This window comes from Capronia coronata, assembly GCF_000585585.1.
Source record: "Capronia coronata CBS 617.96 chromosome Unknown acBCG-supercont1.7, whole genome shotgun sequence".
NCBI classification, from domain to species: Eukaryota; Fungi; Ascomycota; class Eurotiomycetes; order Chaetothyriales; family Herpotrichiellaceae; genus Capronia; species Capronia coronata.
This window is the reverse complement of record NW_006912899.1, coordinates 39,153-61,716: the sequence shown is the minus strand read 5'-3', so window position 1 is coordinate 61,716 and position 22,564 is coordinate 39,153. Positions and strand designations below refer to the sequence as shown.

The 22,564-nt window shown below is 51.3% G+C and overlaps 11 protein-coding genes across 11 annotated transcripts; 5 read left to right on the top strand and 6 right to left on the bottom strand.

Moving 5' to 3' along the window:
• Positions 1–1,747: 1,747 nt before the first annotated feature.
• A1O1_07590 (uncharacterized protein) lies at positions 1,748–2,723 on the top strand (the record flags this gene model as incomplete). Its single annotated transcript, XM_007728457.1, has 3 exons — positions 1,748–2,054; positions 2,150–2,397; positions 2,484–2,723. The coding sequence occupies 3 exons, from the start codon at positions 1,748–1,750 to the stop codon at positions 2,721–2,723; spliced, it is 795 nt and encodes a 264-aa protein (XP_007726647.1).
• A 96-nt stretch (positions 2,724–2,819) lies between these two features.
• On the bottom strand, positions 2,820–4,453 carry A1O1_07589 (uncharacterized protein; the record flags this gene model as incomplete). The annotated part of the gene is made up of 4 exons (XM_007728456.1): positions 2,820–3,540; positions 3,594–3,709; positions 3,767–4,047; positions 4,102–4,453. 4 exons carry the CDS (start codon positions 4,451–4,453, stop codon positions 2,820–2,822), a joined length of 1,470 nt encoding a protein of 489 aa, XP_007726646.1.
• Positions 4,454–4,863: 410 nt separating this feature from the next.
• Positions 4,864–5,232, bottom strand: A1O1_07588 (uncharacterized protein). The gene has a single exon (XM_007728455.1). It carries the CDS (start codon positions 5,197–5,199, stop codon positions 4,921–4,923), a length of 279 nt encoding a protein of 92 aa, XP_007726645.1. The 5' UTR covers positions 5,200–5,232; the 3' UTR covers positions 4,864–4,920.
• Positions 5,233–7,042: 1,810 nt separating this feature from the next.
• Positions 7,043–8,212, top strand: A1O1_07587 (uncharacterized protein; the record flags this gene model as incomplete). Its single annotated transcript, XM_007728454.1, has 1 exon — positions 7,043–8,212. One exon carries the CDS (start codon positions 7,043–7,045, stop codon positions 8,210–8,212), a length of 1,170 nt encoding a protein of 389 aa, XP_007726644.1.
• A 1,189-nt stretch (positions 8,213–9,401) lies between these two features.
• On the bottom strand, positions 9,402–11,346 carry A1O1_07586 (uncharacterized protein; the record flags this gene model as incomplete). The annotated part of the gene is made up of 2 exons (XM_007728453.1): positions 9,402–11,205; positions 11,276–11,346. The coding sequence occupies 2 exons, from the start codon at positions 11,344–11,346 to the stop codon at positions 9,402–9,404; spliced, it is 1,875 nt and encodes a 624-aa protein (XP_007726643.1).
• An 832-nt stretch (positions 11,347–12,178) lies between these two features.
• On the top strand, positions 12,179–13,243 carry A1O1_07585 (uncharacterized protein; the record flags this gene model as incomplete). Its single annotated transcript, XM_007728452.1, has 1 exon — positions 12,179–13,243. The coding sequence occupies one exon, from the start codon at positions 12,179–12,181 to the stop codon at positions 13,241–13,243; it is 1,065 nt and encodes a 354-aa protein (XP_007726642.1).
• A 458-nt stretch (positions 13,244–13,701) lies between these two features.
• A1O1_07584 (uncharacterized protein) lies at positions 13,702–15,126 on the bottom strand (the record flags this gene model as incomplete). The annotated part of the gene is made up of 2 exons (XM_007728451.1): positions 13,702–13,782; positions 13,834–15,126. 2 exons carry the CDS (start codon positions 15,124–15,126, stop codon positions 13,702–13,704), a joined length of 1,374 nt encoding a protein of 457 aa, XP_007726641.1.
• Positions 15,127–15,935: 809 nt separating this feature from the next.
• On the bottom strand, positions 15,936–17,076 carry A1O1_07583 (uncharacterized protein; the record flags this gene model as incomplete). Its single annotated transcript, XM_007728450.1, has 4 exons — positions 15,936–16,089; positions 16,168–16,271; positions 16,335–16,912; positions 16,971–17,076. 4 exons carry the CDS (start codon positions 17,074–17,076, stop codon positions 15,936–15,938), a joined length of 942 nt encoding a protein of 313 aa, XP_007726640.1.
• A 579-nt stretch (positions 17,077–17,655) lies between these two features.
• On the top strand, positions 17,656–18,676 carry A1O1_07582 (uncharacterized protein; the record flags this gene model as incomplete). Its single annotated transcript, XM_007728449.1, has 5 exons — positions 17,656–17,664; positions 17,734–17,909; positions 17,988–18,348; positions 18,410–18,466; positions 18,518–18,676. 5 exons carry the CDS (start codon positions 17,656–17,658, stop codon positions 18,674–18,676), a joined length of 762 nt encoding a protein of 253 aa, XP_007726639.1.
• A 195-nt stretch (positions 18,677–18,871) lies between these two features.
• A1O1_07581 (uncharacterized protein) lies at positions 18,872–19,429 on the bottom strand (the record flags this gene model as incomplete). The annotated part of the gene is made up of 3 exons (XM_007728448.1): positions 18,872–19,093; positions 19,127–19,273; positions 19,325–19,429. Coding segments are annotated over 3 exons (351 nt in total), but the record flags the coding sequence as incomplete, so codon positions are not given.
• A 641-nt stretch (positions 19,430–20,070) lies between these two features.
• A1O1_07580 (uncharacterized protein) lies at positions 20,071–22,294 on the top strand (the record flags this gene model as incomplete). The annotated part of the gene is made up of 6 exons (XM_007728447.1): positions 20,071–20,195; positions 20,261–20,435; positions 20,524–20,890; positions 20,953–21,177; positions 21,253–21,335; positions 21,389–22,294. The coding sequence occupies 6 exons, from the start codon at positions 20,071–20,073 to the stop codon at positions 22,292–22,294; spliced, it is 1,881 nt and encodes a 626-aa protein (XP_007726637.1).
• Positions 22,295–22,564: the final 270 nt, after the last annotated feature.

Here is a 22,564-nt window from a genome sequence, read left to right as displayed (position 1 = left end):
CTGGCACACGGGCACGGGTTGAGACCGTTGAACACTTTCATCCAAGTTCATTGTGCTGGTGCGCGTCCGCTAACGAACGCGGCGGATGTGTCATATGTACCCTCGTATTCAAGCAGTGTGAGAAGATACGCAGAGTTCAGCGCATGATAAGGAGACCGAGGCGTCGTTTTGAACCCTTGTTTAATAGGCAATAATGAACGGCGATTGACGAACATGTTCGAGCACCAATAATTCTTGATGTTTGTCGAATGAGGGACTAAAGCGGCGTGGACATGGGGCTTGGCAATGGCTCCAGGCGTCGAACAGCCACTCTAGCCTACCTACCTAGGTAAGGCTCCTTCTCACCCGGGTGGTTGGTTCTGAGGGGGGCCGCGCCATCTGTTTTGGCACCCGGCCTTAGCCCGGTCGTGCCTGCTGACTTCCGTTGATTAGCAGCCAAAGATTGTATGTACTTTTGATACCGTCGAGGTCGGACCTTGCGATAGTACTACCGTGCAATAATCCAACCCTCATCACTTGCAAAAACACTACTCTTAGGAATGAGGTGCATGCAGTTCGTGTCTTGCCGACACACTGGTAGGCCTTATGTCATATCTCCAAAACTATGCCTATAGTACCATCGCACTTGTATTTATTGTGTCCTCAACGCCTCGACGTCCTGCACGATCTCTACATCTACCTCTGTCCTCGAACTGGACGACCGCCCGGACTCGCCATCAAATTAGCCGTCTTTCTTTACGACAACGCTCCATCACCTACTAGTAATTACCAGCCTGGCGTCTCTCATGAAGACCAAAACTTTACCAGTCCCAAGTTCGATTCTGCTTCGGAGTGATGGACATGGAAGATGTGTCTCGCGCCTCAAACTCCACGGACGACTCGAGCCATGATCCCTCCCACCAGGGCTTTTCCAACAAAAATCAACTTCACCTTTGTCAATCAGGCTGAAGATGTCAATGCCCTTTAATGACTCACGGAAGAATCAGCAACCAGCAATACCTGGAGTCAGCGGAGAGAATAAGAGGAGTGCTGGCCGAGAAAACATAAGGAATCACATACAGACATGTCTCGAAAGAGTTTTGACCACCACGAATCGAGTACGTCTATCAAGAGCGATTTTATAAGTATCTCCGGTGTCAGGGGCGATAGCGATCCTACCCAAACAGAGCAGTCCAGTGTCCATCAAAACCAAGGGGTGGGGAATCTGGCCCGACTCGCACAGAGCACTTAGACTACCTACTCATACTCGTAGGTATCCATGGACCCTTTTCTGTGCGCCTCGCATCTCCCGGACTACTACTACTCGCACAGAAGTATGTTTTGTGATCCCAGAACCAATCATATGTTTCGGTGCCACGACAATGAACCATGCACGACAGGGGTCTCTTTTTTCCGTTTTCGGATAAGGCTTGTGGAGGCCAGGGTTCTGATTGGACAAGATTGATGGGGGCCATCATGATTCCACTGACTACGGAACCGGAGGTTCGAGGGATGGAAAAGGGTGCAAAGAGACAGAACTAAGTACCAAGGGCCCCAGGTTTGGGGACATCGGGCATATAAAGAGGGAGGTGGGCTGCTGTGCAAATTTCTCTTTTGCTACGGACTTGTGTAGGACCACTACACTCGACATCCTCCATTCTGTTCTTAGGGCCGCCCTTGTTATCAAGTGTCCGTTGTGAATGTGAAGCAACAGCAGTCACTTTGATCAGCCTTTCCATCTAGCATTAAGGGCCTCCCGCATCTCGCAATGGCGGCCTCGTCCCCAGACTCACTCTCCCTGGCCGGCAAAGTCGCCATTATCACCGGGTCTGGCAAGGAGAACGGTATTGGCGCCGGCATCGCATCCGCCCTCGCGCGACAAGGTGCCGCCGTCGTGCTCAACTACGTCTCCGAGGCCACGGCCCCTCGGGCTGCTGCCGTGGCAGAGCGCCTCCAAACCGAATATGGAGTCAAGGTCGCAGTGGTCAGAGCGGACGTCTCGACGCAGGATGGAGCCAAGAGCTTGGTAGAGCAGGCCTTGAAGGGCTTGGGCGTTGACAAGCTGGATATCTTGGGTATGGTGGAATTGTGTCCCTAATCTCTTCGTATGGCCGAACCATACTGTGTCAAACCCAAATGGCTGTTTCGGCTGGCTGACGATGCGATACAGTGAATAATGCAGGCGGTGGCCCTCCCGCAGGGGCGCTGCAGGCGAGCAGCGAAGACGTCACCGCAGCGTTTGCGGCCAATGTCTTTTCGGCCTTGTTCATGGTCCAGGCTGCGGTGCCTGTGATGCGTCGTGGTGGCCGGGTCATCAACATCGGCTCCATTGCTTCCAAGATGGGGATCGGGCCTATTGCGCTGTACGGCGCCGCCAAGGCTGCGAACGATGCTCTGACATATTCGCTGGCCATGGAAGTAAGTACAGAAAGCCCTTCGTGGAATCCTTCATCTACGTACGTGCATTGCTGATATCGTACTTCGCTGACGGTATGCTCTTCCAGCTCGGCCGTAGCCATGGGCTCACGATCAACACTGTCGCTCCTGGCCCGGTGCCGACGGATGGAATTCCACCACCGGTGGCGGAGATCATTCATGCCAATCTCGTGCCGTTGACCAGAGCCGAGGTTCGCCTGGGCACGGTCGAGGATATCGCGGATGTGGTGTTGTTCCTGGCTTCCGAAAAGAGTCGCTGGCTCACGGGACAGTTCATCTCAGCCAGTGGGGGCATTACTGGTAATTGAGACGTTTGTGGACCAAGTAGGGTGGTTGCCACCATGAAGGCGCAAATTCGATTCGAAATGGGTCGTCATTTAACATAGGCTTCTGTGCCCGCTAACTCATGAATTTTCACCGCTCGCTGCATGCGCGTCAAGTTTGAGATTGATGTCAGCCGCCAACTCATCGGCTTGGCTGTCCATTAACATCCCAACCCAGACAATTTGTTTTGCCAGAGCAATGGCAGCTTCGCTTGTTGAAATCCTCAAAATCGTCATTGTCTGGCAGATCTTTTGGTGAGTTAGGTTGCTTTGCGTCGGAAACAGTGAGGTGAGGGCCACGATCGCCCACAGGCCAATCTCGGGAAATGCAGTGAAGACGTGCGTCGTCGAAGATAGAATATCGATGAACTTTTCATGTAATAAGTCTGTCTCGGCTGATAACAGTGAAAACTGCTTCTTGAGCCTGGCCATCATTACAAGAAGGGTCAGCCGGACCAATTCCCTCAATAAGATCTCTGGTGATATGTCCGTGGGTTTGTCTGGAAGTCGGGGAAACGACAGCAAGAAGTGAGACAAAGGACCGATTAGTTTGGAAGCCAGTTTGCCATCCCTCCAGAATGCAGGGCAGTGGCTGTTCTGATTCACTACAGTGGCAAGGTTTGCTGCTCTTTTCAGAGCGGTGCCTACCAGCCTCAGATCATCGGATGAGTCTTCCAGAGGTAGAATGAGAGCGTACAATAACGAGCTGATCTCTCCGAAACAGGGTTGGGTGTCGGTAACTTGCGGGAGAATTGGGATTTGTGGTTTGGAATCATCGACGACCGATCCAACAACATCCATCCTACAAATGGTCAGGAAATTTGCATGTACGACGACTGGAGAGTTGCCACGTACCACAAGATGAATAGAGCGACGTCTAGACCAAGGTGCGAGACATCTCCACGGAGCCGTAGGATACGTTCGAGACCAATAACATGAAGCCGCCAGCGCTTCCAGGCTCCAACACTAGACTGTCAAGCATGGGAGTCAGTCTTGCATCGGGGGACTTGAAGCCTAAGTCAACATACATCATGACAGAGAAAGCCGAGCACGGTGGTGATTACGCCGTCGCTCGTGCGTTCTGTGTTGCTCGCAAGTCGCCGAGTGACTTGATATAGACTTTCGCTGTAGTACCTGGCAGATTCGGCACAGTCGCTATATTCCGTAGCTCCTTGCTTGCCAGTGGTGATCTGGTTCATGAATAGCGCCGCGTTTGCTAGCGACAGGTAGAAGGCGCTGGTATCTGCGACGGCCATGACGAACCACTCGTATCGGAAAGGTCGGTACAGGTAGTCGCCCTCAGTTTGCACTGTCAACCGTCAGCTTCCTCCGACTTGTCCGGAGAGCCACTGAGGCCACCTACTGAATTGAATGAGCTGTAGGGCACGCGAGTCGGTGTTGATGGGATAGGGTCCGAATGGCTGTAAGCAATGTGGGTTAGTGAGCAACAGACTGTCAGGAGGAGGCTCGCGGCTTTGTGATGTAGGCCTCAGCGAGAGTGAGAATGTCACAGGGGCCTTCTTGCGAGATCTGCCCACTCGTCCCATGACATGGCGTCGAACGGCTTTTCGGGCCCCTTTTTGCTTGATGTCTTCAGGATGAGAGATGTGGACGAAAGTGAGAGCTCCATCATCTTGGATTCGCTTGCGAGCGGCAACCCCGTGTACGCGATACGGAAGAGTGCTCGAGTCCTTGAATCTCGATCTTGAGCTCATGGTCAATTTGATGGAGGCCACCTGGAATATTAGATCGATCCATTAAGTACGAGTAAGTGTTTTTGAGTAGTAGTGAAGAATTTTTAGGTGGGTGGGACTCGCCTAGATGGCACTTGGTGCACGGTCCCCAACTGATGGGCAAGCCACTCTGGCACCAGTCGCGCCTGTTAGGTGTGGCCTAACGGTGACCTGTCCAGGTGCCTGCAGAGCCTGGGGACCTTCTTGGTCCCGGCCATATCCGCAGCTATGACTGACTGAGTTAGTAAAATAGTGTTGTAGAAGAAATGGTTATGGCAGAGACCATACAGGTGAGAGCCGGGCCTCGGGAGTTGCGAATCCGCCGTACCTCTCCTGCACTCGGACCGTACTGTCGATTGACTTGAATGGTGTAGAAACTTGAACATGCCAATGCCGACCATGACTCCGATGAACGGCAGACCTCCAACCCCAGCGTTCCAGCCTGGGCCTCACTCGTACACCACCGGATACGCATCAAAAAGCATGTAGAGGGTTCCATATACGGTTGCTGCGTAGAAGGTGAAGAGCAACACGATAGGGGACCCATGGCCGTGACAAAGAGGTTTGGAGACGTCGTGATAATGTGACTTAGGTTTTTCTTCGAGGTCGATCTTGCTTCGGTAGCATTTTCCCGTTATTCGTGACAGCTGTCCGGCGCGTTTAACGAGGAGTATAGGCGCATAGGGGTCTGGGACGAAGATTGGGACGATCCATCCACCCACCGCCATCAAGATAACATCGGTCCAGGGAACTTGAAGGTCCCGTGTACCGAGTCACTGCAAAGAGACAGAGAGCGAGTCCTCGTTGTCTGGCGGTAACATGTCGGAGATGAGTGTTTGGGTGCCTGAGATAACAGCTAGATTAGAACTAGATTTAAAAAAAAACCGTTGTTACATGCCGCGAAGTTTAGCTCCGCGCTGCATACAAACTTTAGCGTTGATAGACGGTTAACGGTGGCTTCGATGCGTAGCTCGGCATGGATAAGTACCATGCCATACATAACATTTGTATCTGGACAGCTTTGTGTATATTATGGGGGTAGATGGCGTTGGTGCCAGAAGAGTGTTGGGATGGAACTTAAGTAGTATGAAACGCCGTGATGAGTTCATTTTCCTCGCCAGTGTTCTCAGAGATGTGGTACTGGTATGCAGCGAGAAGTCATGGGGACAGTTTTGAGGGTCGTACGGCTTCTGTTCCACCTTAGCTTCCGAGACGTCTTGCAAGCCGTCCTCAGGTTGAGTTCTTTTAGTAGCACCTCCTCGGGCTGTTTGGCGAGGCGCCGACTCGTCCACTGCGGTTTCGGCTTTAGCTTCGGCTGTATGAGGGTCGGGTCGTGTGAGGGTCTTGTCTTCTCTTTATCCCGGCCGCCTGAGAGATGAATGGGGGAGGGCATCTCTCGGAAACATTGGTACTAGCTTTACTGCTGGTCTCTGCGATGACCTCCTGTGTTCCACCTCTTCTTGCTGTTCGTTGCTGGTTCGCAGCTTGCGGCTCTTCAGATCGCGGGTTCTTGCGAAGGGCTGGCTCTGTCGGTCAGCTACTGGTATACAGCGCGTGGTCAGTTGTGTCATTCGGCCATGGATTGGTATTAAGGTTCTGGAACTGACAACTCTGAGTCTCCTGGATTCTTTGGCTCTTTCGCAGGTGATCCGTCGTGTCGCCGTTGTGGTCATCGCGGTTTTCCTGGTGTCAGTTTGCCAATGGAGTTCTCCAGTCATGGATGAGGTTTCCTACCACTTTAGTAAAGCATGATTCAGGCCGGAGATGAGGTTGCTCAGTGTTGTCATGACCTCTTCACGATTGCCTCATGTCCCCTGTAATAAGGAGTTAGTACTAACCCGTTGCCATATTGATTGGCAACTTTGGAAGGCATGCAGGACGAGCCTTGCTACAGTAGTACCCTTACGTAGAGAGTAGTAGGTAGTATCACACACTAAAGGCAGGAGCGGCACTCTCCGACGGAAGCTGGCCGCAAAGTTTTGTCGCGAGAACTTGAAGCACCGATCTCCCTTGTACGCCGAGAGGAAATGGCCGGCCACTGCCAGTTCCGGGGGATGATATCTCAAGCTTCGCGGCACAAGTATGTCTTGGATGACAGACAGGTCAATCATTTATTTGCTCCTGCAACTAGTGAAAATCAATCTTGAACTATGCCAGCAGAACGATACCTTGTCATATAAACTTATAGGTACACTAGTACTACTGGCTGTGGAATCAGGTACTAACTAAGTACAGAGAAAGACTGTTGACTGCACTTCAGCCTAAAAGATGGCTTTTGGGATACTTAGTATCCCTACCTAGGTAGTTAGTACTTAGTAGTACTGGTACCTTTTAGTACGTACCTAGTAGCTGTCGGGGGTTTCTACCCCGTATTTCAAGGATGACCTACAAGCCACCCTTTCTCTCTCTCTCTCCACCCTCTCCGTCCCTTCCCTCTTCCTCTCTCTCCATCCACCCTCTCCACCAGTAGTAAGTGCCTTGGTGCCTACTCCACTCTTGTCAAAGTCAGGCTGGAAAGCCTCCTTCGGCTGCCGACCACTTAGAGGCCGTGTCAAACTAGTACGATAAACAATGGAGCTTCTGACGACGTTTGAGAAGTATTGCTCTCTGTCTCTTCCCTTGTCCACGTACTTACCCGAGCTCAGGTTTTTCCAAAGCGGCACTGTCACAATTTATGCGGGAAAGGAGCGTCGAGAACTTGCTGTTCACAAAGCAATCTTGTCCGAATCTGGCTCGCCATCACTTCAAAAACTGGCCGAGCCAGGCTGGAGGGAGTCCTCAGAAGGTTGTATTGATTGGACTCATACAAGTACCCCAACAGTCGAGCGCGTCCTGACATGGCTCTACCTCCGAGACTACACAAGTCCGGACCCAATACGGCGAGAAGGTTCAGTACGGTCAGAAGAGGCAGACAATATCGTGGATGGCCAAGACCCTAAAGTAAGAGAAGACACCCAATCCGTTGCAGGTCAGTATGGAGAAATCGAGGAAAGCAATGAAGCCGTCGAACCTCTGGCGGAAGCAGAAGCCGCGCCGGAACCCCCACCAGAACCAGATTACTCAGATGTTGAAGACCTGGAGCTCCAGAATGCGATTCTCGATTCATGCAGCCAACGGCCGTTGACTCCTCTTGGTACCTGTGTTGGACTTCCACCCGTCACGACTACATACAAAACCGCAGCCGGTCTTTTCGAGGAGGAAGAGTTTCCCATTCACAGCTTCTCCTATCGCGAGCCTTTGCTGGCTCATGTGGAAGTCTACAGCTTCGGAAAATATCATTTCCTACGTGGACTGCAAGACCTGGCCCTCCAACGGATGATAGTCACCCTGAGGAAAATTGACTGCTCGGTCAAATATGCCAGAGAAGAGCTCGGGGAGATCATCGAATTCGCCTATGACAACATCGATGCCACTGGAGACGGCGAAGAACCCATGCGCAAACTCTTGTCTCAATTTGCTGCAGCAAATTACACTTCGCTCCTGCATGGCAGCTTTGAGACTCTCTTCGGTCGTGGCGGTGAATTCACCCTGGATCTGGCGCGAAAGCTTTCTCGACGACTCTTGGCGCATGGGGTTTCAGGCAGGTTGGTGGAAGATGAGTTGGAGCAACGGATTCAAACCCTTGAAGTCCGAGTGCAAGAGCGAGACGAAACAATCAAATCCCTAAATGTTAGCCTGAACGATTTGCGTGAATGGGGCCGAGGGTTCAACAGGAGAGGCTCCAGGGGACGATACCGATAAATCCGAGAACTGAAGCCGAACAAAGATCCTCCCGAGTCCAGGCTACTTAAGTCAAACTTCGAGCAGATCTCAGGACTCCTCCAACATGTACTTAGGTAGGTAGTACTAGTAGGTACCGGCCGGTACTGGACGATATTGGCGCAAGTTCCATTCGTGAAAGTCCTAGTACGAGGTACCTAGTGGCTTAGAGCAACTTACTCAGCCCTACTACCTTAGCGTATCTCACTGAAATTAGTACCTACCTAATGTAATACCTGACTATACCCGGCTAACCGAGAACTTCGGTGTACTACCGTGCCCACCCCCTTAAGTTTAAATCAGTATAGATACCGTATCGAGATAGCTTCGGAGTCTTCTGCGATACTTCTCGGAAGCTTCTCGGAAGCTTCTCCGAGAAGTCCTTAAATCGCTGAGAATTCTCGAGCTTCGGACTGCTTAGCTTCGAACTAGCTTCGAGCTTCGTAGTGATATATATATATTTTTCAAAACTTTCAAGTCTATTTTTACTAAGTCCTAGTATTAGATTATAGTACTAATAGAGATAGCTTCTGTATCTAAAATATTAAGTTTTGTACTTAAAAAAAATTATCAGCTTTATAGCGTAGCTAGTTAGAGAGTTAGAGCTTAGCCGAGTTATCCGCTTTTAGCGTAAACCTTAATTTTTAAAATATAATAGTCTTAAAAGAAGGTAAATTAAAAGAGTCTATTAAGAAGCTTAAAGCTATAATAGAACTCGAAGCTTAAAGCTATTGTATAAAAAGCTCGAATCTATAATAGAACTTGAAGCTAGTAGAACTCGAAGCTATTAAAGCGCTCGAATCTATTTAAGAGCTCGAAGCTAGTAAAACTCGAAGCTATATTAAAGCTCGAAGCTAAATAGAGAAGTACTAGATACTCTCTAGAGGCTCCGAAGATGCTTAATACAGTATCTATACTGATTTGAACTCTAGGCCTTGGGCACTATAGTACTCTCCCTAGAGATCAAGCCTACTACTAGGATACTAAGTATCGAAACCAGATCGAAACCAGATTAAAACCAGATCGAAACTAGATTGAAACCAGATTGAAACTAGATTAAAACTAGATTAAAACTTTCGTTGCTACTTACTACTATAAAGTACTAGGTACCTACCTACTACCTACTAGTATTAGGTACTAAGTAGTTGGAGAGGATGGGGTGCTATTAGGTCTAGTAATCCCACCGTTTAAGGCTCAGTTTATAGCAGCTTCGGCCTTGAGTGCAGCAGTTTCCACACTGCCTGCGTATCCTGTAATCCAAGACCAGGCTGCCATGGATTCCCTCGGGCAGTTGAACATGCATCTCCTCCACGCCTATACACTGACCGGGCGTCAGCTGTACAGCCAGGTCCGTGTCTTCTTCACTACACTCGTACTGGGCGCGCATCTCGCACTTGCATAGACCCTCGTCACAAGCAGCTTGCTCGACATCGATGATTTTTTCGGCGACTGCTGCAGCTAGCAGGGAATCCCATATCCCTTCTCTGTGCGGAACCAGGCGCAACAATCGAATGGCTTCTCTCCTGACGTCGGCTTCGCGACCGCGAATTGCGGTGTAGTAGAGCGGTGGGATCCAGCCTATATCGGCTATTGCGTTTGACTGGTCTTGGTCGGAGGGCGTGCGATGAGGGACCAACGACTGAATGGAAGGTCCGAGGACGAGCTTGAATAGGAATTTGCATTCGGCCAGGATCGAATGGAAGGAAGGTGTGACCGTGTCGTCCTTCACGTTTTCCGCCGAATCACAGTGACACTGAAGCTGGTGCAAGGTCGTGGAAAAGTTTGATGAGACTGGCGAGTGGGATATCATGGCACTCGGCGAAGTGGAGGTGACAGATGATTGGGATACAGACGAAATATCGGTAAATGTAGACTGCTCGCACTCATCAACCATCACGCAGGCCAAAGTGTGATATAGATGTAGAAGTCTCCAGGAGAAACGCTCAAGAGCTGAACCCGGAGCCGGGCTGCCAGCTGCTTCGCCACTTCGAGTGGCTACCTTATATGCTAGCAGCCAGTTGTCAAGCTCGATCTGAATGGTCGTACGGGCGTCGTTGACCTGAGAAATTGGATCGATCGGTCGATGAGCCGGCCCCGACTCCGAGCAATGTTGGTGTTGATTTTCAGCTATCAGGCTGAAAATCCGGAAAAACACGTGCTCCAGGCTCTGTCGGGCATGGTTGACGGAGTGGAACACATCGTTGAGCGGTTCAATTTGGGCAAGTAAACGGGGCTGACGGACGGTCTGCCCAAAGAGTTTCGCCTGGATGAGCAGACTGGTGAAGGTCTGCATTATCCACTCGTCGACAATGTCACGGCCACCTTCTGCCTTGCCGAGCGCCTCCTCGAGCAACATCATTCCATGTCCAAGATGAGTCAGCGCGGTCTGGTAGCAGCCTCGCATATACTCGAGATGGACGAAGATTGCACAGACGATGAGTGCCACCTTGACAGAACATCCGCTTTGATTCTCGATTCGATGTCGAAGGCCACTGGTCGCACGGATGTACTGTTGCAGCGTGAATGATTCTGCTGTGTTAGCCCCCTGTGATCCGGTAGGTGTCACATCGCAGAGCGCTTGTCTCCTATGGACAGATCCGAGCGCTAGCACAGCATGGAGCACAACGGACTCAGAGACGCTTGCTTGCGGCAACAGGTTATGCCAAAAAGCCAGCGCGAACGTCCCTGGAAGTTTGCGAAGCGACCTATGGAAAAACCATTCCATGCACATGTGCTCGTCCCACGAGATGGTGTGGAGAGGAATGTGTCTGAATGCGGCAGCATGGATGCCTTCTCTGTCTTGCTGCAACGAGAGCTGCTTTTCTGTTGAAGGGGGAATATCAGTGTGGCGTGAAGACCGCTGACTAGCTCGATGCTGGCCACCACCCCAGATGCCGTACCCGTCGCAAGCCCGACCGGTCGACAGACAGCGACGACATGATGGTCGAGCCTCGTCGCATTTTACCTTTCGGATCCTAGAAGCATTGCTTGTGTAAGCCTGGTGACTCTCACCCGGAGTAAGAGACTGGGGCAGATCACACTTACTTGCAGGTACGGCAGCCTGTTTTGGTTTTGCGCAGCTTCTGCCGAGTCTGGCCGAGGATAACCACAGGCATGCCTGTTCAGTCGTCCCTGTCGTGACAAACTCCTGGCACATAGTACTGGAGTGATTTCGAATGGGAGCGACCACCAGCGAGAGGTGCTACGTCAGTCCAATTTGCCCTTTTGGAGAATGGACTAAGAGTTTCATCATCGAGTGATCCTGTCACCCGCTTTGCACTACTAAGAGGTAGTATTGCCCAAGTCTTCGTGTACGTAGGTCTTGTGCACAGTAAGGTAAATAGTTTACAAAGATTGGGCAGGAATCATGGTCGGACCAAAACCTGAATTCCACAAGTTGAGAGTGGCTCCTGCCAGCAGAGGGGTCAAGTCTTGGCAAGTCCATCCACTAAACTTACAAAGCACTAGTACTTAGTATCTTGCTATGATTGGTCCGTTCGCATTTATTGCAATTCTATTCGCTGGCCTTGTCGAGAACTACTATCAATCAGATATCAGAGAACCCATCCATTCGCAACGACGCACATGGGCTTTGGAGCCACTGTTCGCAATCGATCGATCACAACCGCCGAAGACTACCAGAGATGATTTGAAGGAACCACTTAGGATCGAGCAACTCCGAGCACACGAATTGACAGAAGAGAGAAGTCTTACATGAGTCATGTCGACAACTTCTCCACCCATCCTCACGGTGGACGAAACAAGGCAGGCCGAGGTCAGAGAAGGGCACAGCAAGGTATAAGAACTGCGGAAATCTGCTGCTCTGGAGACCTGACCCAAGATTCTTCAAACTTCCAAATCTGTCAAGTCCAGGAACTGCCCTGAAGCATTATCATTGCGTACTCGATTTGTTCGTCCTGCCCGAAGGTGTGAAACAACAGTACGACCATGACTTCTGTCACTCACAGCGAGTTTGACGGGAAGACGGACGCGTCCACGGTTGCCACTGCGTTTGCATCTGGCATCAAAGACCGCACCATTGTCATCACCGGCGTCAATAAACGGGGGATCGGTTTCGCCACTGCGCAAGCCTTGGCGTCTCAATCACCGCGCTGCCTCATCTTGACCGGTCGTTCAGCAACAAAGGTTCAGGAGTGTATTGATGCTCTAAGCTCAGAGTACCCTAATATCGACTACCGCCTGCTCCAGGTCGATCTGAGCGCGCAAGAGTCGGTCAGGAAAGGGGCATCCGCCGTCCTGGGCTGGGCAGACGTTCCGACGATTGATCTTGTCATCAACAATGCTGGGGTCATGAATATCCCTGAGCGTAAGCTCAGCCCAGAAGGAATCGAGATGCATCTCGCCACCAATCACATGGGGCACTTCCTCTTGACCAACTTGATAATGCCCAAGCTTATCACTGCAGCCAAGAACTCCCCGAAGGCCTCTGTTCGCATTGTGAACGTCAGCAGCGTTGCGACATATCTCTCGGCTCTCCGTGCCAGTGACATGAATTTCAGCAAACCGACATCGGAACTCCCAGAGAAAGAGAAGCCGAATGCCGAGTTCCTCCGTGGTGGCGGTCTGGCTGCGGATGAACATCTCAGCTATATTCCCATGGCGGCCTATGGACATAGCAAGACTTGTAACATTCTATTTTCTGTCGGCTTAACCCAGAAGCTCTACGACAAATATGGGATTTTGAGTCTCTCTTTACATCCCGGAGAGACGCGAAGCGAGTTGTCGAGGACGACCGATCAAGATTGGTTGGAAAAAGCCACCAAGTCGAGGGAGTCGCAGGGTTTCTTTTGGAAGACGCAACCCCAGGCTGCAAGCACTTCGCTGGTTGCTGCGCTGGATCCGAAATTGGACAAGCCCGGAAGTGATGGAAGTGGCTACTGGCTTAACGACTGCCGATTCGGGCGTGCTCCCCCATATGCTGTCGATGAAGTGGACGCGCAAAAGCTATGGGAGCTGAGCGAAGGATTTGTTGGACAGAAGATGGACTGGTGATCGGCTACGGCCTTATAGAGTACGTAGTATCACAAGTTTTGGTCGCAGGCGTGTTATATCAGCCATACTTACTTGTGTCAAATATATCAAGACGGCCGGGTGTCGTGATAATTGACGAAATACAAAGTCAAGTGCAGAAAAAAAGACTTACACCAGCGCCATGAGACGTACTCGGTAAATCAGACCACCTTGGCGGCTGGTGAAGCGATGATGGAGGGAGGTCAGCGCCTACGCTCTACTTGAGCTTGAGGAAGACTTCATACTCAAGCATGTCCTCCATACCTGATGTTGTATCAGCAGGCTGCTCAGATCCCCAAGCAACTAGACGTCTCAGAGCTTGGACGATACGCCTGCTGGAACCGGTTTGCCGAATCTTGCTGACCAAAGACATCTTGAGAAGAGGGCGGCGGCATTTAGCTGTCTCGGTTGGTCACCTTCATCAGCACCTGCCATGTTCATCATAACCTAGAGGCTACAGCTGACGATGCGGAGCCACCGGCCCGGTCCTGAAGACATGGAGGAGGCCAGTATCGGTCGACCTGCACCTTTGTTAGCTAGAGCGTTGTCAATATGTCCCATCGGCTACTCACGTCTTTCTCGACTTGATATCCCAGCAGCACCGGCGCAAGCTCAGAATCTCTCCAGGCCAACGCCTCGCCGGGCTCCTTCGCGGCCATTTTTCGATCCCGCTCTTGTTGCTCGGGTCCGTCGTGCAAATGATAGAGGTATTGTTGGAGATTGCCACGTTTGACTATCATCTCGGTCCTGTCCTTTCGACATCTCTCGTATAGGTCTAGAAGCTGTTTCTTGACTTCTGGATTCTTGGGGTCTGGCGCCCGGGAAAACAACTCGCCCAGCACGGCAGCGTCTTCGAGACACATGCCCGCGCCCGAGGCCAGATACGGCAGCGTGGCGTGTACTGCGTCGCCGAGCATGGTCAGCGTTCCCGAAGGATGGCTCCAGCAATCCATGCCCACGCGAATCTGCAACCGCCATTTATATACCGACTCGCACAGCGCCAGTAGCTTCGGTATCCGCGGATCCCAGTCTTTGTACAGCGCGCGCATTTCTTCCACATCGCCTGCCAGCGTGTTGGCGCTCCCCGGGGGCATGTCGTCCGGCACCAGCAGGACCATGTTGAATAGCTCCCCACCACGAAGCACATAGTTGACCGCATGGGCGTCGGGGCCGAGCCAGTAATTCACCTGCGGCTCCTGCACGAACGAGGCCAGTTCGGGGTCCTTCAGCATGTCCGCCGTGGACAGCAGTAGCCGGTACGCCAGATCGCCTGTCGGGATGGGCGGGTCTGCTCGTCCCACGAGGATTTCCCTCAGCCGCGAATTGATCCCGTCGGCCCCGACCACGAGGTCGGCCACATACTCGTTGCCGGATTGGCACACCACCGTTGCAGTCTGGGCGCTGTCGCCGCCGGGAATCCGCACGTCCACCACCCGGGCCTGCGTTGTGATCTCGGCGCCTAATTCGACTGCGCGCTCCAGGAGTACGCGATGCAGATTCGCCCGGTGAAAGTCCCAGTAGAATGTGCCGGGATACTTTGCCGCTGACTCTTCAGTGTCGAGGTACGAGATCAGATTCCCCTTCCACCCGCGCATGTTGACTCGCGACGGCTTGGTGGCGTACTCCTCCAGTCGTTCCCGGAGGCCCCATGATTGCAGCACCCGTGAAGAGTTGGGCAGGATCTGGATGCCCGCACCGACTTCCCCGATCTCCGACGAAGCCTCTAGGATCCTGACACTGTGCCCGGCGAGGAGCAGGGAGATGGCAGCGCCGATGCCTCCGAGGCCAGCCCCGACGACGATGACATACAGTCGCGTGGATGGGTCTCTGTGGATGGGTGTCTTGCTTTGTGTAGAGCTAGACATTGCGAACAGGGTTTGACCTTTGGCTGTATCCCCCAGTCGCCGATGCTGCAGCCTAGGTCCTGTTTGACGGAATGCTAAACACTATCAGGCACTATCGTTGATGGAGTAAGCCTTCACTGTCGGAGAAGGCCACGTAGATGTTTATCGAAACAGTCCGGAAAATCGATGAGAAGAAACCAAAGGAGGGAAATTCAATGTCTCCAAATATGACGGTCCGTGTTCGTGTGTTGAGGAGTCGATAGTCCTAAGTGTCGTTGAGCACGAAACTGCCTAATGTAGAAAATGTTTGTACGCGATTTCTAGCCTATTCTCACGGCTGTCAAAGTGGTCGACCGATCATGTGCTGACATCACACTTCCCAATCATCAGTCGACCCATACATCTCGTGAGGTCCATACTTACACAATAGAGTACCATCAATCGCGTACAGGGCCGGGTGGCACCGTGGGCTGTTGTGTAGCAGGGTTTGAAAAGTGGGCGGTCTGTGCTGGGGCTTATCGCCCCCTCGTTGAGATTCGGCACCAAGAGTGGGGGACGGTCACGACATTTGTTGGGGACGATGTACGGTGTCCAAGAGCGTCATGCTGAGCATCATACTGGGGCGAGGCGGGAAGGGGGGACTGTGGAAAGAAGATAGTTCTATGAGAGGCAGGTTGTAGAAATGATGATCGTTGATATATCAAGCCATACTATGATGGATTTTGCAGGGATATAGTTCATATTGATGAATGAAGACCATCGCCTGCTCGCTCCTTGCAAGAATTAGATATGCATCCAATTACGGGGTGCTTGAATGCCCAGTCACCACTTCAGCTCAGCAATGGAGGATTCTTCAAGATCTCTCCTGCCGGAGCCGGCATCAGGGCGCCTTCCGGGGGCGTGTTTTTGCTCTTAAAATCGTCGCACATCTGCTCCATCGTAACCCATTCAACGCCTTCATGCTTGTTGATGTATTCGATGATCCTGAGAAGAAGAAGCTCGAGTCAGCCCCTAAGCAAGATAGATAGAGACACGTGAGAGGGGGGCTATAGGGAAGCTCACCTTTCGTGCATAAGCAAAACATGTGGTCGACCTGAAACGTCCGGGTGGATGGTCATTGGGAATACAAACTCGTCGAATTCCCGGTAGTAGTAGTCAAAATGGTCCTGCAGAAACAGAGCGATTAGACATCAAGAATTGGAATCAGAACAAAATGCAGGGGTGCATACCTTCCAGATGTCCTCAATGTCTCTCGGGTTCACCCAGCCGTGACTGTTGGCAGAGTTTTTGATGAACATCATGGGCGGCAAGTCGTCTATGTACCACGATCCAGGGATCTCAACCAGCCCGGTCATTTTGCCGTAAACAAGAGGCTTCATCCACTCTTTGGCCTGCTTGTTGTAGTCGATCTTGGTCCACGTGTCGCCGGCCCGAAGCCAGTACATCTGACAGTCCTCATGGCCCATGGAATGATCATACTCGATCCCGTAGCTGAGCAAGAGCTCTGTGCCAGCCTCGCTGACTTCCCACCAAGGGGCAACACTGCCTCGCGGTGGCTTGCCGCAGAAGTCGGTCAGCAAGCGGAACGTCTTGTCGAGAACGTCCTTTTGCTGCTCGAACGTCATGTCTGACGGATTTTCGTGTGAGTATCCATGAAGTCCAATCTCGTGGCCGGCGTCCCGAACCATAGCGCATTCTTCCGGAAACGTCTCGAGGCTGTGTCCCGGGATAAACCAGGTTGCTTTGATGTTGTACTTTTCAAACAACTTGAGAAGGCGTCGCGTTCCATGCGTGCCGGCGAAGAGACCTGTCGAGATCAAGGTAAACAAACGGGATGACATTCAAAAGAAACAGTACACCCTTACCTCTGCTGATATCACTGGTTGAATCTTCTCCGCCATACGATCCCAGCCATCCGGCGACGGCGTCAATGTCAACTCCGTAAGTGACCAAAACTCGTTTCTTTCCCATCGCCGATAGACAGAGCACTGCAGCAATTCCGTGTTGGAAGAGTCGTCGCCGCCCCTCGAATCTCGGAGCTGATATTCCGAATAAGACGCTGCAGGTAAGGCTCCTGAAGCAATGATGTGGTAGTGTCCAGTGCTATCAGAGAAGTGTGGCTCGCGTTTCGTCATTAATGTTATCTACTCTTTATCGGCTTCTGACAGACGGTTTCGAAGATCTGCCTATCAGAAAGGTGGTCAACCCGTCAAAATTGGAGAATGCAAGTGTACCCGGAGTTGGGCGTTATTTGAGGATTCGCTCCGCTTTGACGATTTCCGTGATGCAGATAAGAGGGACGAGCGTTCGATGACCCGAAACTCTAGGGCTGATGCTCAAAAATGGGGACGCAAGTCCACTGTGCCGGCAGCCTTGCAAGCGTCTTTGTTGAGAAAAGTAGCCGCCGAGGCCGCCTAATGGACCCAACCATGCCTTCACTTATTTGTCGCTGAGGATAAACTCTACAAGCAAGATCTTTTCCAAGTGTGATTGATCTCGTTGTCGTTGTGACCTCCTTCGAAGCCGACAGCCTTGCACGTGACGTTGAAGATGAGCCGAGTGGGTGTTCTTTCCTCCCAGATCGTGGTTGATGAATAGAATGTCCATTTATGGCTAACCCTGGTGTAGTTTTCTCTCAAAGGTCGAACCGCGCTGGTTACCGGAGGTGCACGAGGCTGTGGTCTTGCGTTTGCACAAGGTCTCGCAGAAGCTGGAGCTAATGTCGCCATTTTCGACATCCTGGATCCCGTCGAAGCCTTCTTCGAAATCGAGAAGACGTACGGAGTCCGAACACAATATTACAAGTGAGTACCCCTATTGTGCTTGAATTTCTTATCACCGTATGGAGATTTGCATGAAGAGCGAAACTGATACGAGGATAGGGTGGACGTCGGAAGCTTGGAAAGTCTAACGCAAGGCTTTGCGACCTTCAAGGCCGATTTCGGTGGAAAACTCGACATCTGTGTCCCCTGTGCTGGAATCAACCGAAACCTTGCCTTTCTCGACACTCCTTATGAGGAGTATCAGAAACTGCTGTCGGTCAATGTGACGGGTGTCTACTACACCGCTCAGCTGGCCGCAAAGCAGATGATCGAGAACGGCTCAAAGTGCGGCAGTATCATCCTGGTGGCCAGTATCGCCAGCTACATGGCAATCAGGAGTCAGTTGAGCAGCGCGTACTGTGGGACCAAGGGGGCTGTGAGGGCCATGTGCCCAGCCATCGCGGCCGAGCTAAATAAATATGTGTGTACTGGCCATCCCCCAGCAGTTGACAAGACAATGGTTTGCTGACCCCCCTTTCCAGGGCATCAGAGTGAATTCAATATCTCCAGGTTACGTGAGAACGGAGATGACTGCACCGGTAAGGCATAAGCTGCAAATTAGAGAAGAAGACATCATGCTGACATTCTAGTTCCCCGATCTTTTGGGATCGTGGAAAGACGAGATCATGAACGGCAGAGTGGCAACCCCGGACGATATCAGAGGGGCGTGTGTCTTCCTGGCCAGTGACGCGAGCTCATACATGACTGGGCAGGATGTTTGCGTCGATGGTGGAGTGACAAAGTGGTAAAGCACACGGTCTTTTGTCTGTGGGCAGGCAGTGATCTGTATGTGGTTGACTGAATCTATGCTATACCATGAGTAGTTTATCTATAACCGCAGCAGCTCCGAGAACCTTTTCCTCTTCAAATCTGTGTCCGACTATCTACAGTCCCACGGGATATCCTCACATCGTCTCTAGGTTATAGACCTTCTAATTCTAGGCGTCGTAGTCATTACGGGGCTTATACTGCTCCGTTGGAAACTTGTCTATCTGCTTTTCCACGGTCCTAGTAGGGAATAAGAGCGCAGTATAGTCCAGGAAGTTCCAGACCTCAGTGTATCTAGCCTACCGATATATTCGGTACGGCACCGCTACGTGTGGCATAGAAGTTGGCATTAGGATCACGTCCACGTTACGCCCGGAGAGCGGCCATTTCGTCAAATTCTATTTGTAGTTATATGCCTACTAAGCCTTAACTTTACGATTATTAAGCTGCCAGTACTTATATACCGATATTACATAACCGCGGTTAACTAAGGCTTCGATATAAGGAATATACGGTTCTCCTCCGGCCTCGACCTCTCGACGAATATTTTTACCTCTGTCGGCGGTATAGAATAAATCCTATTCTAAAGGTTAGTATTACGCCCTTTTCGAAATAAAGGTCTTCCTTACTATAATCTCGACGTATTCTCTATAGCCTGAGCTATCCCAAATAATAATCTTGTAGCCGGTAGCCTTTAACTTTTCCGTAAATTCCTTAAGTACACGTTCTATCGGATGAAGTGCTTTCCTCGGGTTCCTCGCCATTGACAGGGCCTTGGTACTTCTCGACAAGTCTGCTTCGAATCTCACACTTCTCCCGCACAATCTCGGTCCATGGCTTGGTCTGCATCTCTGACCAAGATGCCACTGTCACAGAGCCAGTTTTTCCGCTTTGACGCTGTTTCCTCTTGACTCTTCTCGCATATCAGCCAATGCTGACACAATGTCTAAGACTCCGATAAGGGTGGCTGTGGTTCTGATTGTGACTGTGGAGGTGGATTCGTACTCGTACAACACCAGGCCCGAGCACCCTTCACAAAGTGACTCGATGATCAACCCTTTTCTCTGCGGCAAAGCTTCCCGGGCAAGAGTGGGGAATGGTCGTTCTCGCCCACTTTGACTGAACTCACCGTACAACCATCCAGGCCGCATCACTCCAACCCGTTCTGCCCAAACCGGCCCGACTCATGGATGGTATACGCAGTATGAGATGCGGATAATCGATTCCACAGTCAGTCACCTGACAAGGACCGTGTTGCCCGTTGAGCAGACCGTTTGCTGCGAGCGAGATATCTTTAAAATCCAGCCTTTCCCGACGATCCTAGTAGAAACATAAAGGACGAATGAAGCGTACCCGATCTCTCGTCTCACCAACAATGTCTCCCGGTGTCAACGATGAAGGCTTTGATGTCGACATGAATGGACATGACGTGCATGGCAACAATGGAACCGTCGAAGATGTCGTTATTGTCGGCGCTGGCCCTGCAGGATTGATGATGGGGTAGGCGCTTTATTTCCAGCCTTCTGTGCACCTCAGCAAGGCACCGATTCTGACCTGCCACATAGATCCAACCTGGCTCGTTACGGCATCAAGGCGAAAATCGTGGATGATCGAGATGACAAGACTTCTACCGGAAGGGCAGATGGCCTTCAACCGAAGACGATAGAGACTTTTCGTCAATTGAGACTGGCAGACTCCCTCCTCCAGAAAGGCGTCAAGATCTACGACATATGCTTCTGGGTAGGCCTCCTCCACTGCAACTGGGACGAAGGTTCACTCGATCTGAGTGAGATTGTATCAAACACTAACGATATGTTTCCTTCTCTAGAGTTCAACGGCCACCGAGTCTCTGCACCGGACCGGGAGGGAGATTCACTATCCTGAACAGGTAGATGTCAAGGACCCCTTTATTCTTCTTGTCCATCAAGGAATGGTGGAAGACATTTTCATCGAAGATATGAAGGAGCGAGGCATCGAAGTTGCACGAAGTTCACCGTTCATCCGCTACGTGACTGACGATCTTCCCGGTGCACCTATTGATGCCATCTGTCATAACAACAAGACCGGATGCAATGTCTCGATCAAGACAAAGTATTTGATCGGCTGTGATGGCGCCCATTCCAATGTCCGAAAGAGCATACCAGGCGCGCAGATGGTTGGAGAGAGTAGCAATTCCAAGTGGGGAGTCATTGACGGTTTGTCTCTATGCAGTCACACACATGCTCTTGACCCCTTGGAAATCTGACTGTTCCCATAGGTGTGATCGAAACCGACTTTCCTGACCTCTGGAGCAAGGTTGTCATCCACTCAGAGACTGCCGGAACCGTCCTGTGCATTCCTCGTGAGAGAAACATGACCAGACTGTATATCGAACTGGATCGTTCTTTGGACGACAGTGTGCCGGCGCAAGCCACGCAGGAATACGTGATCAAGCAGGCACAGGAGATCATGTCTCCATTTTCCGTGACTTGGACTAGTGTTGGTATGTATTTTGCCTTCACTTCGTGCATCCAACCGTTTCCTGCCGGATCATCAACTGACTTGGTTATCTGTGCAGAATGGTTCAGCGTGTACAAGGTCGGGCAACGGGTAGCGAGCACCTTCACCGATGAGAGAGAACGAGTGTTCATCACAGGAGATGTGAGTCTTTGTTTCAACAGACAACACGGCAATTTATTGATTGACTCATCTAGGCTGGACATACACATTCTCCCAAAGCTGCTCAAGGAATGAACACGTCAATGCACGACACATTCAATCTTTCCTGGAAGCTCAATCTGGCCATCCGCGGCCTTTCAACGCCTAGTCTCATCTCAACCTACCAACACGAGCGGAGGAAGATTGCGCAAGATCTGATCAACTTTGATTTCGAACACGCCGCTGCCTTTTCCGAAGGTGACTCCAAGGCTCTGGCCGACAACTTTGCCACCAATGTCGGCTTCATTTCCGGTGTGGGTGTCTACTACGCCCCGAACGTCCTCAATCTTCCAGAAAAGGTTCCCAAGGGCGTCATTCGCGCCGGTGAATTGATGCCACCAGCTCCAGTCAGTCGGTACATCGACGCAAACCCGGTTGACATCCAGCTCGACATCCCCATGCTGGGTCAGTTTCGGGTGTACTTCTTCGTCCCAGACATTCGTTTGTCTTCGGGATTCCTCAATGCGGTCTGCAGCCATATATCGTCGACAAAGTCGATCATGGGTCGTGCGACCATTGCAGCAACGAAATCCTACGCCAATATGACCCCGTGTGTCGTCGAAGCCGACGATTTCATCCAGCCGGCTCGCTACACAGCCGCCTCACAACTATTCACCTTTGCAACAGTGACAGGGATGGATAAACCAACCGTGGAGATCTCGGATCTGCCGAATCTGTTGCAAAAGAGCCGGTGGACCTTCTACCTCGACGACTTGAAAGATGGCAAAACCGGGCTCAGCTGCACGGATAAATGGCTGGGCGGTGTTTCCCCACAGGAGATTGCTATTGTGAATGTCAGACCAGACGGATATGTGGGAAGTATAGGAAGATTCGGCAACAAAGCGGATGCAGAGGCTTGTTCCTGGCTAGATTCATATTATGGGGGGTTTCTAAAGGGATAGAAAGAAGAAGGAAGACGGCTTGGACAGATAAGGCCTAATACTAGTATAGCTGGCATGTGAAGTACCCAAGGATACCTATTTCAATACAGTTTCCCTTCTCTTCTCCCCCGCCGTCACTGATAGATATTCTCTATACTAAATACTGTCCTCTCCATGGTACATTACACAGCAACGTGGTAATGTGTCTCAAATGTCTACTGCAAATAAAACGTGTTCGATGCACAACGGTGTGGCCGCTGAGGATGACCATTGGCCATTAGAAATGATAGA

Coding starts and splice junctions, on each gene's coding strand:
- A1O1_07588 (XM_007728455.1), bottom strand. CDS start 5,199: ATGGCGGTGGGTGGATGGATCGTCCCAATCTTCGTCCCAGACCCCTAT.